This window comes from Corylus avellana, chromosome 9 (genome assembly GCF_965113065.1).
Source record: "Corylus avellana chromosome 9, dhCorAvel1.hap1.2, whole genome shotgun sequence".
In the NCBI taxonomy this organism is placed as follows: domain Eukaryota; kingdom Viridiplantae; phylum Streptophyta; class Magnoliopsida; order Fagales; family Betulaceae; genus Corylus; species Corylus avellana.
The window spans coordinates 17,042,593-17,055,406 of record NC_142498.1 but is presented as its reverse complement, the minus strand read 5'-3'; the positions used below and the strand labels follow the sequence as shown (position 1 = coordinate 17,055,406).

Sequence of the window (12,814 nt, the reverse complement as noted above, 5' to 3'; positions counted from 1 at the left end):
GGAACCCGATGAGAAAGCCCACCCGGCTCCTTCCCCGCCGCAACAGAAGAACAGGACTCTTCCCCCCCTACCATTATATATATCCATCTCACTCCCTTCTTCCACTCAAATTCAAAGTCTTCTCCTTCCCATCTTTGAATTTCTCTCTCATCACTCTCCCCATCGATGGCATCTCGAGAGGAATCTTCAACCTTAGATCTCATCAGGCAACATCTCCTTAACGACTTTACCTCCATGGAGAGCTTCGTCTCCAGTCTCAATCTCTGTTCCTCTGACAACTCCCAAAACCAATCCACAGGAATTTCGGACCTCAAAAATGGTGGAATCTTTGATTACTTGCTACCCAAAGAAGAACCCATCACCTGTTCTTCCAACTCTTCCAATTCTTCCGATTCTACCAACCAAACCAAGCCTAAACCTTCCAACTTAAGCCACCGCCGGCCATCCATAAACGTTGCAATACCTCCGACAAGAACAACCTTCGGCGAAAATTCACAGCCGGCGCCCATATTGGCGGCGACTAAAAGTAGCCTGAATAACGTTTCGGATGATTCTGCCGAGAGTAAGCATTACAGGGGCGTCCGGCGCCGGCCCTGGGGGAAGTTCGCTGCTGAGATACGCGACCCCAACAGAAAAGGCTCGCGGGTGTGGCTCGGGACCTTCGATACCGCCATAGAAGCGGCGAGAGCTTACGACCGAGCTGCGTTCAAGTTGCGTGGCAGCAAAGCCATTCTGAATTTTCCTCTGGAGGTTGCTGGGAATTCCCTGGAGTATGATACTCCTGCACTGAGTCATCTCGGTAGGAAAAGAAGCAGAGAGATCGAGAGTGAGAAGGAAGAGAGGAAAATTCAAGCTGTGGAGAGTAAGGTGTTGAAGGTGGAGTCTGCGGAAGCAGTTCAGATTCAGAAGGTAAAGTCGTCGGAGATTGCTTTACCGGCGGCTGGTCCTTTGACGCCGTCAAGTTGGACAGGGGTATGGGATTGTGATGTTAAGGGAATTTTCAGCGTGCCTCCATTGTCGCCGTTATCTCCATATCCTTCAATGGGGTATTCTCCGCTTATGGTTATATGAGACTACAGCATACTCAATTGGAGGTGGTTGACGGAGTTCACTAAATTCGGAAACTTTGCCGGAAATCATTGGAAAATATATATATATATGGTGTGTACTAAATGTAAATACTAGAGAGTAAAGAGGTTGTTTTGGATATTGTGATGTTGAATTTGTTTATTCATTCATCTCTTTAATTTATAAATTAGTGAAGTACTAAGAAGCTAAATAAATATACTTAAAAAATTTATAAACTGAAGTGACTGACTCGTGAACGTTAACTTGAAAAAAATTTTAGGTTCATTTGTTTGGCGCTCTATCATTCCTCTATAAATTAAGCGAAATGTTTTTTTCTCACCGGCTTGTATTCTGTTGTTTGATTTCTTTTTCTCATTTTAGTTCAAAATATATTGCTGATTTCTTGAATTCGGTTTTTGAAATTCAAAAGATTTCATTTTGTCTCGATCTTTTCCATAAAAGCAATATAAACCTTTGAATTATCATTTTTTTCTTTCTTTCTTTTCTTCTCAGTTCTCACTGATAACATGAGGAGGAACAGGTGGTGCCACTAAGTAATAAACAATATTATCGTGCCAATAATTTTATTATAAATATTTTAGTTTAGTTTGTTGACGTAGTGGCAAGAATCAAAGGTTGAATTCTTTCTTGAAACAGGAGTTGATCCAATGGATCAGGACTGCCACGTCAATAAAATATGATTAGAGTATAGTATATAACATTTTTCTTTTATTTTAGTACATATAACAACTCAATTAGAGTCACTTAAGAAAAAATAAACTCAACCATAATCAATAAATCCTCAAATTCTCAAAGAATTGAACTTAAAATCCAGTCAAATTCGTCCGAAATCAAAGGCCAAAACAAAAGCATTAGGTTTTATTTGGTAGCAGGGAGCTTGATTTGGAGAAAATCAAGCGGTGCCGAACTTGATATCGGACAAGTTTGAGGCTTAAATCGAAAGGACAAGGCCGAATCGATAGGAAAAAGCAAGTTTATAGAAAACATGTTTAATATAAGCGACAATAATTGGGAAACTAGGATGCAGATTTTTTATTTTTTTGTTAATTGAATGAGGATTAATAGATATTATGTAAGTTTAACATTTAGGATATGCGGAACTCAAAACTCTTGAAAATTTTAAATCAACTGTGGTACTCGAAACTTCGAATGACTCGACCCGCATAATTAGGACAAGGCTTGGTAGGGTTTAAAGTGAAAGATAAACCAATCTGTTCCAAATTAGAAATTGGGTTCAAGTAAAAGCCCTTGTATGAGAAAAGTCCACCTTGTTGTGCACATGTGATATGATATGATAAACTTTGAGATGGCCCCATCATTTGCTTACATTATTCAAACAGTAGAGATGACAATCGATCATTTGGCTTACATTTTCTTGCACGCAAGAAGATTGAGTTTGTTATGATCGCCTATACGTTAAGGAATTGTTGGTTTTGTCCATATATTAAACTTCCCTATGAGATGAAATCAGAAAAGAGAAAAAAAAATTAAAATAAATATAGCCGTTACGTGTGGAGACCATATTGCATATCAACAAGCTTTCAAAGTCCGATCGTTAAAAAAGTTCAAGACCATGGCAGGATCAAGCTCAATGGCTAAACCTACACAAGGTCCAAGACTAACAGCAAGATGTACCTTTATCTCCATGGAATGCACCATAAGTTATCTCCTCTTTAGCCTAGGATTTCAAGCACTCTCCTGTATATACTCTCACACTTTTACCTTGTATCGATTTAATTTTACTAGCTTTCCTCTCCCTTTTGATTGATTTGGACGTCAAAGTGTCTCTGCCTCTGGTTTCTTGGTTGTCGGCCTTCTGATGACTCATCCCTTATTTTGCAGACAGAGCTTCTCCATAAAAACGGCTTGAAATCACCATGGATCTTCCTTTTTTTTTTTTTTTTTTTCCAATCAAATAAGGAAAACAGGTTACAAAGGATCATACTAAGAAAAAAGGGTGGCCAACCCAACAACTAAGCCCAAATAAAAAATGCAGTACAAATACAGTAACAATAACAGACAGTACACTATGGATATTCCTTGCATCAACATCGTGCATTCAAGGGGTAGTGGGGTAGTAGAGTATGTAATGTAAATAGTGTTGTAAAATTAAATGGATGGTGCAAAAATTCTTATTGATGCTAAATAATATTAATCCAAACAATTAACAATAAGATAAATATAATACAATAAATAAATAAAATAGAGCAAGGAAAAATCTCACAAAGCTATAGAATCACGCAAGAGCGTTGTCCTTAAAGGTTGATTTTGTGCCTCCCGGAGTGTATAACTCGGTGCGATCGGATCTCTTGACACGCAACCTCCCAGGATTAGACTATAGCGTCTACCTTCGTTAAGAACGCACTTTCAAGTAACGAAGATCAAATGAACAACCCTTTCTCAAGTTGAAGAGGATGAAAAATTGAGTAGCATGTAAAACATAAAATAGACATAACATACTATAACTTCAAGATCTTAACTATCATGAATTTCACAATAAATTGATAAAAGAAAACATACCAGAATCCATTACTTCTTTAATTCTTCTTTAAAAGCCTAAACACCAGAAATCGGTTTCTCTCACTTGACCCACTTAAGGTACACGAAGATGATGAAAATTGCGTACATTTATAGGGCAGAGAGAGGACCGGTTTCCTTTATTCCTTTATAACTCAACTTCCCATCAAAGTAATAGTTAATTTAATAGGAAACCACTTCTCTTAATTAATTAACCAACAGTTTATTAAGGATTAGGATTAAATAATCTCATAACTTAAGAAGCCTAATAAATACTCATATGTGCCATGTCATGTGGGACATTAAATTCTTACATTCTCCCACTTGGCCCATATGACTAATATTGTTTTAGACTCAATGAGGTTAACGTTAGGTGCGCAAAAATCTAATCCATCCTTACTTTAATTTGGTCATCATAAATACCACAATCAAATAACCTACTAGTGTGAGTCATGGCGGTTGTACATCAAAAGGCGACATAGTCCCTTCCATGTACCACAACACTAGCAACCTGTTCAATCATGGTTCATAAATGAGAAGTGTCTAAAAAATGGTCCACAAAAATGTCTTTTTTCAAAGACTATCCCTGTTGTCATTCATCCAATCTTATATGTACGTACAAAATGGAAAACAGGAAAATCAGAAACATATTTAATGAGATCTCAAAAATGTCTAATAACATAAACAAACATTATGCAATCCATAAACATTATGGGCACAACGGGTTACAATTAAGACCCATTCTGTTAACGTGTTCCTTAAATGTCTTTGGTGGTAACCCTTTTGTTAATGGATCTGCAATCATGAGCTCTGTATTAATATGTTCTATAGACACTCTTTGTTTCTAAACTTCCTCCTTAACGACAAAATATTTAATCTCCATATGTTTAGCACCATTAGAATATCTGTCGTTCCTGGAGAAAAACACAGCTGCAGAATTATCACAATAAATTTTCAGCGGCTTGGCAATAGTGTCGACAATTCCAAGTCCTGAAATAAAGTTCCACAACCATAAGCCATGAATAGTGGCCTCGAAGCATGCCACAAATTCAGCTTCCATTGTGGATGAAGCAATGATGGTCTGTTTTGCACTTTTCCATGAGATTGCTCCTCCAGCTAACAAAAATAGATAACCAAAAGTTGATTTTCTACTATCAACACATCCGGCAAAGTCTGAATCGGAGTAGCCAATCACCTCTAAGTGATTAGATCTCTTAAAAGTGAGCATGTAGTCTTTTGTTCCTCGTAAGTACCTCATCACTTTCTTTGCAGCTTTCCAATGATCCATTCCAGGATTGCTTTGGTATCTCCCCAGCATACCAACTGCAAAACTGATGTCTGGCCTAGTGCATGTCTGTGCATACATCAAGCTTCCTACCGCTGAAGCATAAGGAATTCTTTCCATTTGTTTACGTTCCCATTCATTCTGTGGACATTGCATGAGACTAAACTTATCCCCTTTTTGAATTGGAGCAACACTAGCTGAACAGTTCTCCATGCCAAATCTCTCTAAAACTCTTTCAATATATTGTTTTTGAGACAACCCTAACAATCCACGTGATCGATCTCGGAATATTTCTATTCCTATCACATAGGTTGCCTCACCCATATCTTTCATTTCAAAGTTCTTAGAGAGAAATTCCTTGGTTTCGTGCAATAAACCAAGATCACTACTAGCAAGCAATATGTCGTCAACATATAGAATTAGGAACATAAACTTGCTCCCACTAACCTTCAAGTATATACACCGATCAACAGTGTTTTCCTTAAAACCGAAGGAAGTAATGGTATCATTGAACTTAAGATACCATTGTCTGGAAGCTTGTTTAAGTCCATATATTGACTTATTTAATTTGCAAACCATGTGCTCTTTTTCCTTTATTAAGAAACCTTCAGGTTGGTCCATATAGACTTCCTCCTCTAAACTCCCATTCAAAAATGCAGTTTTCACGTCCATTTGATGCAACTCTAAATCATAATGAGCTACCAAAGCCATAATGATTCTAAGTGAGTCCTTCTTAGACACAGGAGAGAATGTCTCCTTATAATCAATGCCTCCTTTCTGAGTAAAACCTTTGGCCACAAGCCTGGCTTTATATCGTTCAATATTGCCATGTGAGTCGCACTTGGTCTTGAAGACCCATTTACACCCGACTGTCTTAAATCCTTCAGGCAATTCAACGAGATCCCAGACTTTATTTTGGTCCATTGATTTCAACTCATCATTCATGGCATCAATCCATTTAACAGAATCATTACTTTCAATGGCTTGTGAAAATGAAACCGGATCCTTACTTGTCCCTATATCAAAATCAGATTCTTGTAAATAAACAACATAATCACCTGAAATAGCGGATCTTCGTTCTCTTTGAGACCTTCTTAATGCTATTCCTTGTGATTCTTCTATAATTGGTTCATTGGTGATAATCTCATCATGGAGTGATTGATCAATAACTTGTTGTTCAACATTGTCAAATGATTGTACAACTGTAGGAACAACAGCTTCTTTAGAAGTTATGGGTAGTGGGACTTTTACCCTAACTTCTTGAATAACCACATTTTGTGATTTATCACTCCCACTGATTTCACCATTCTCAAGGAATCTGGCATTACCGGTTTCAACAATTTTCGTACTATGTGTAGGACAGTAAAACCTATACCCTTTGGATTTTTCTGGATAACCAATAAAGTAACCACTAATGGTTTTCAAATCCAATTTCTTTTCATGTGGATTGTAAATTCTAGCCTCCGCAGGACAACCCCAAACATGCAGGTGTCTTAAACTTGGTTTCCTTCCAGTCCACAGTTCAAAAGGAGTATTTGGAACTGCTTTAGAAGGGACTCTATTCAATAAATATACAGCGGTCTTAAGGGCTTCCATCCACAATGAAATGGGTAAAGAGGAATTACTTAACATACTCCTAACCATATCCATTAGAGTACGATTACGCCTTTCAGCTACTCCATTCTGCTGAGGCGTACCTGGCATAGTGTATTGTGCACAAATGCCATGCTTTTCAAGGAGTTTAGCAAATGGGCCAGGGCATTGACCCAATCCATCATACCTTCCATAATACTCGCCACCTCTGTCTGATCTGACAACTTTCACTTTTCTATCTAATTGTCTTTCAGCCTCAGTAATGTATACCTCCAAAGCATTTACTGCTTGAGATTTTTCATGCAACAAATAGATATAACAATAACGTGAAAAATCATCAATAAAGGTGATAAAATATTTTTCTCTACTAAAAGATGGCGAGTCAAAAGGTCCACAAATGTCTGTATGGACAATTTCAAGAAGTCCTCCACTTCTTGTAGCACCTTTCTTTGTGTGTTTGGTTTGTTTTCCCTTAATACAATCCACACACACACCAAAATCAGAAAAATCTAGATTCTGAAGAATCTCATCTTTTACTAATCTTTCTCTGGATATATGACCCAGTCTTTTGTGCCACAAGATGGAAGAATTTTCATTAATCAGGCTACGTTTAGTTCCAACATTATGATGCAGAGTTAGAAGGCTTTCAGCAAAATGGCTATTAAGATTCAATTTATAAAGACCATCACATAGATTCCCTGAACCAACAAAAGAGGTGTTTTTAAATAAATTGAATCTTTTATTGCGGAATGTAAAGGAATAACCATCAAGATCAAGTTTAGATAAAGAAACCAAATTTCGAGAAATAAAAGGAACATAAAGAGTCTGAAACAAATCTAGATAACAACCAGTATCTAGAAACAAACGAAAGGTTCCGATGGCAACAACTTGAACTTTAACCCCATTTCCCATGACTATGAAATTTTCATTTGGGTTTAAATTCTGGATTGTAAGGAAGCCCTACATCGAATTAGAAACATGAACAGTAGAACCTGAGTCAATCCACCAAGTATTGGAAGGAACAACAGTAAGATTTGATTCGAAACATACGCAAGCTAAAGGCTTACCTTTCTTTTCGAACCATGCCTTACGTTTGAGGCAATCTTTCTGAACATGCCCAAACTTTCTGCAGAAATGGCACTTAACACTGTTTAGTCCCTTTTGATGAACCTCAATTACTTGAGGAGGTCCATTAACTTTAGGTGACTCTATCTTTTTGCCTTTCTTAGGTTTCTTCCACTTCTTTTTGGCTCCATGACTTACAAGATGAACAGAATGATATCCTTGTTGCTTAAGCCTTGCCTCTTCTTGAACAAGCATACTGGCCAATTCATTTACATTCCACTTATCTTTAATAGTGTTGTAATGAATTTGAAATGGCCCATATTGAGAAGGCAAGGAATTCAAGATAAATTGCACAAGAAAAAATTCATCCACATTCATCCCAAGAGCCTTTAACTTAGCAGCTCGATTTGTCATTTCAAGGATATGCTCATGCATCCCACGTGTACCATCAAATTTCATGGTGGTAAGTTCAGCCATCAATGTCCCAGCAAGAGATTTGTCAGCTGAACGGAAACGTTCTTCCACAGTTGTAAAGAATTCTTTAGCACTATCACATTTAGGAAGTGTTGACTTAATATTATTCGCTATGCTCATTCGCATAAACATAATGCTCAATCTGTTCGATCTTTCCCAAGACATGTATAATGCCTCTTCTTCCGCACTGCTTGAATCAGTAATAGCAGGCGGTTTCTCAGTCCGGAGTGCCAAATCAAGATCCAGAACACCAAGGTGAAACTGAACTTGTTCAGACCAGTCGGAGAAATTTGTTCCATTAAGAATCGGAACAGATGAAGCATGCGAATGTAGCGAAATAGGAACTGACACTGCAATAAAATAAATGTTCACTATATTAATGCTATGAGTTATAAAAAATAAAATAATATTTTAAGTAGTACTACCGCAATTCACCTTTGGGTGGAAATTACGATATACTAAAAATATATATATGATCATTATGGTGATTCCCTTTCACCTATAGGAATAATTAATAATGCATCCGTAATTCGATAGGTCCGTTACCTTTGGGTATCCGGTTCCAACTCTCAATTAAGGATGCACATTAATTATCCTATCTTAGTTTATCAATCACTTGAAAGGTGGTGCACCTTTGGGCCTATCCAAAATATTCATGTGATTAGAAAAACCGTCAAAAATTTGCAATGCCATTATCTTAATACCTTGGATATGGGTATTAAGTTTCTAACATACGACTTGAAATCTATGTATCCTTTTAGTTGGGTCACTTTGGTGATCACCAAACTATTTCATAATATAGATCTCAATTCGAAATAATGACAATGCAAACCGAATAGTCATAATATGCCTTTTTAACATTGATTCACATAAATATTCATGTTTATAGATAACAAAAGTAATACATGAAATAAAATAATCAATCTCTTAAAGACAACATTTACTGTCATAACATTAATTCAATTCTTTAAAGCAACAGTAAATTTGGAGCAATGAATTTTGCGAATAGCAAATATATTTACATAAAACTTTTGCATTTGTCAATATTTATAATTTGCATTAAATGATATTTCTAAACTGTGCACTAAGAGTTTTGCATAATAAAAGAAAGAACTCGATTAATCATATAGAAATAAAGACATACATGTGTACACAATAAACATTGAGAAGGTTTATCGTTCATACGTACACAATAAAGACTGAACTAGCCTTTATTGCACATAACATCCACGAGTTCATGCTTTTAATGGTGCATATGTTTTGTAATTATGCACTTTATGCCAAACTCAGAATCATATATGCCAAACACGTACCAAAATGGCTTCTGAATATATTAGCAAAATGACATAAACCGTAACAGCAAAATATTTATTTTATACCATAATAATACAAACAATTAATAGCAAGTGCAATTCGTGTAGTAAGGTCCCAATTCTTTATTGTCCACGCAATAACTCTTTTAGAAATCATAACCTAAAAGAGATCACCAATATACCTATATGTTGGGACGTTTCATGAAGAGTATCATTAATCAGTCACATGTCATAAATCATAATTACGAAATAGGTGTACATGACATGCATAAATAAATATAGATTCCAAATTCAATGTACTATAATTATAGAAACCTCAATTTAGCATCTAGTCGTTTTAGTTTTGCATACACAAGTGACAAATACAAAAACATCACATTGGCATATGCAAAAATAAATTACGATAGATACGGATTTAATTAAGAGGTTAACTATTAATATTTAACATATTTCTTAATGGAAAATCATGAAAGTTACAACTAAGGCTCTGATACCACATGTAAAACATAAAATAGACATAACATACTATAACTTCAAGATCTTAACTATCATGAATTTCACAATAAATTGATAAAAGAAAACATACCAGAATCCATTGCTTCTTTAATTCTTCTTTAAAAGTCTAAACACCAGAAATCGGTTTCTCTCACTTGACCCACTTAAGGTACATGAAGATGATGGAAATTGCGTACATTTATAGGGCAGAGAGAGGACCGGTTTCCTTTATTCCTTTATAACTCAACTTCCTATCAAAGTAAGAGTTAATTTAATAGGAAACCACTTCTCTTAATTAATTAACCAACAGTTTATTAAAGATTAGGATTAAATAATCTCATAACTTAAGAAACCTAATAAATACTCATATGTGCCATGTCATGTGGGACATTAAATTCTTACAGCAAATAACTCTAATTTTTCTCTTTGGTAACAAAGAAAAAATTCTGGAGCATGAAAATGAAATCTCACTAAAAGTAATATTTTTTGATGATATATTTTTTGTCAAATGAAGACTTGCTTATATAGACATGGGGAAACTTTTTTCTTTTAAAACACATTATTATGCAATCTATGTATTAAAGAACAAACGGTCATGAGATTAATGTATAAAACCAACGGTCAACATATTTAAGATAAACGGTCAACAAATCATCAAACGGTCAAAAAGGCTTGAAGACAAATGGGTTATAATCTAAGAAAACCAATGGTAAAGAATTAAAGCCAACAGCTAAAAGAATTGTAAATATTGAAGACAAATGCTTTTAACAAAAGAAAACCAACGGGTAAAGGGATTAAAACCAACAGTTAAAAACTTGTAAAAGGTTTTATTACCCAACGGTCAAAACTCATGAATATATTTTATGTTGAATGGTCAAAAATTAATAGGTAAATAAAATCAATATTTGTAACATTACAACAATCCCCCACATGTTACAAATATTAGAATAGAAGGAGATTAAAAGCATGCATCGATGTGGTACCTGAAAGTTTTAACCACAACTAGGATAAATAAGTAGGAACTTAATGAACTGTGGTAGAGTTAGACTCTTTTAACCAAATTCATAAAGTAAGCAAACTTATCACCCACATAACTTTCTCCAAAAGAAAATTAATAAATAAATAAGAATTAACAAAAAATAAAAAATTGGGTTGTTCTGCGGGTTGGCGCCTTATACAGGCCATGCGCCCCTGGGTTTCATGAGTGCTCTAGAGACCTACCCAAGTCTCATAGGAAGCGGCACCACCTCCACACTCACATAGATGGTATCCATCAAGAGTGTGTGCAGGTACACCCCATCCCAACAGGTAGGGACTATGGAACCATTAAGAGTTTTAAACTCATCCTTAATCACCCTGCATCTTTTTACTGTCTTACACCATAGGGATGGACTCATCAACAATCTTATCAACAAGATAGTGAAATAACATAGAATGACAGTACCACACCATGATCACTTGTGACTTCGTTTCCCATTAAACCTCATTCATGGGATCTCCAATCACAGAGGTTGGGTATCCATCACAGTGTCATCATTTTGGTATCAGTCCTATCCCCCTCGATGTTTCACTCACCAGCCTTCTTGCTAGTGGCTTGGTCAAAGGATCTGCCAAATTCCTTTCTGACCTCACAAAATCCATGGATATTACACCGGTCTCAATAAGCTGCCTCACAATATTGTGCCTTAATCGGATATGTCGACTTTTCCCATTATAGATCTTGCTCTTGGCTCGAGCTATGGCAGCCTGACAATCACAATTAATACAAATAGGTGGAACTGGGTTAGCATATAAAGGCAAATCAATCAAAAGGCTCCTTAGCCATTCAGCTTCAGTTCCAGCCTTCTCCAAGGCAACTAACTCTGCCTCCATTGTGGATCTTGCTATGCAAGTTTGTTTGGAGGACTTCCAAGATATAGCTCCTCCTGCTAATGTGAACACATAGCCACTGGTAGGCTTTAGTTCATCTAAATCAGAAATCCAGTTAGCATCACAATATCCTTCTAATATAGCAGGAAAACCATAATATGACAAACCATAATTAATTGTGCCCTTTAAATATCTCAACAATCTAGAGATTGCATCCCAATGCTCAATACTAGGATTATGAGTATATCTACTCAATCTACCGACAGCATATGCAATATCAGGGTGTGTACAGTTTGTCAAGAACATTAAACTACCAATGATTTGTGCATATTTCTCTTGTGAAACACTATCACCATGATTCTTAACCAAATGTATTTTAGAATCATATGGTGTAGACATAGGTGAATAATCAAAGTCTCAAATCTTTTTAGCATCTTTTCAACATAATGTGACTGAGATAAAGTAATACAATTATTATCTCTAAGAACTTTAATGCCCAATATAACATTAGCTTCACCCATGTCTTTCATATCAAAATTAGATGAAAGAAATCTTTTAGCTTCATGCACAACATTCATGTTGGTTCCAAAAATAAGCAAATCATCAACATATAAACAAATAATGACACCTTCATTATTACTAAACTTGCTATAAATGCATTTATCTCCACCATTAATAGAATAAGCATTAGACAACATCACTTTGTCAAATTTTTCATGCCATTGTTTAGGAGCTTGTTTTAATCCATACAAAAGATTTCACCAATTTACAAACTTTGTGTTCTTGACCGGGGATTACAAGTCCCTCGGGTTGCTCCATATAAATTTCTTCTTCTAAATCACCATTTAAAAAGGCAGTCTTGACATCCATTTGATGTACCACAAGTTTATAAATAGAAGCAATAGCAAACAATATTCTAATAGATGCAATTCTAGTAACCGGAGAATAAGTGTCAAAATAATCAATATTTTGCTTTTGCTTGTAGCCTTTAGCCACCAAGCGTGCCTTGTATTTATCTATTGTACCATCTGGTTTGAGTTTCTTCTTGAACACCTACTTACAACCAATTGGTTTGGTCTTAGGAGGTAACTCAACAAGTTCCCATGTATGGTTA

At 35.9% G+C, this 12,814-nt stretch overlaps 2 protein-coding genes across 2 annotated transcripts; one reads left to right on the top strand and one right to left on the bottom strand.

Moving 5' to 3' along the window:
- On the top strand, positions 1-1,234 carry LOC132175070 (Integrase-type DNA-binding superfamily protein). Its single transcript, XM_059586884.2, has one exon. The coding sequence runs from the start codon at positions 166-168 to the stop codon at positions 1,069-1,071; it is 906 nt and encodes a 301-aa protein (XP_059442867.1). The 5' UTR covers positions 1-165; the 3' UTR covers positions 1,072-1,234.
- A 6,175-nt stretch (positions 1,235-7,409) lies between these two features.
- Positions 7,410-12,099, bottom strand: LOC148583874 (uncharacterized). The gene is made up of 4 exons (XM_088510803.1): positions 11,407-12,099; positions 9,418-9,496; positions 7,552-8,373; positions 7,410-7,444 (listed from the first exon to the last, which is right to left on the bottom strand). Exons 1-4 carry the CDS (start codon positions 12,097-12,099, stop codon positions 7,410-7,412), a joined length of 1,629 nt encoding a protein of 542 aa, XP_088366929.1.
- Between the last annotated feature and the right edge of the window lie 715 nt (positions 12,100-12,814).

Coding starts and splice junctions, on each gene's coding strand:
- LOC132175070 (XM_059586884.2), top strand. CDS start 166: ATGGCATCTCGAGAGGAATCTTCAACCTTAGATCTCATCAGGCAACAT.
- LOC148583874 (XM_088510803.1), bottom strand. CDS start 12,099: ATGTCTACACCATATGATTCTAAAATACATTTGGTTAAGAATCATGGT. Junction 9,497..11,406: donor AGCCACTAGCAAGAAGGCTG/GTGAGTGAAACA, acceptor GATCTCTTTTAG/GTTATGATTTCTAAAAGAGT. Junction 7,445..7,551: donor GGCATGGTTCGAAAAGAAAG/GTAAGCCTTTAG, acceptor AATTCGATGTAG/GGCTTCCTTACAATCCAGAA.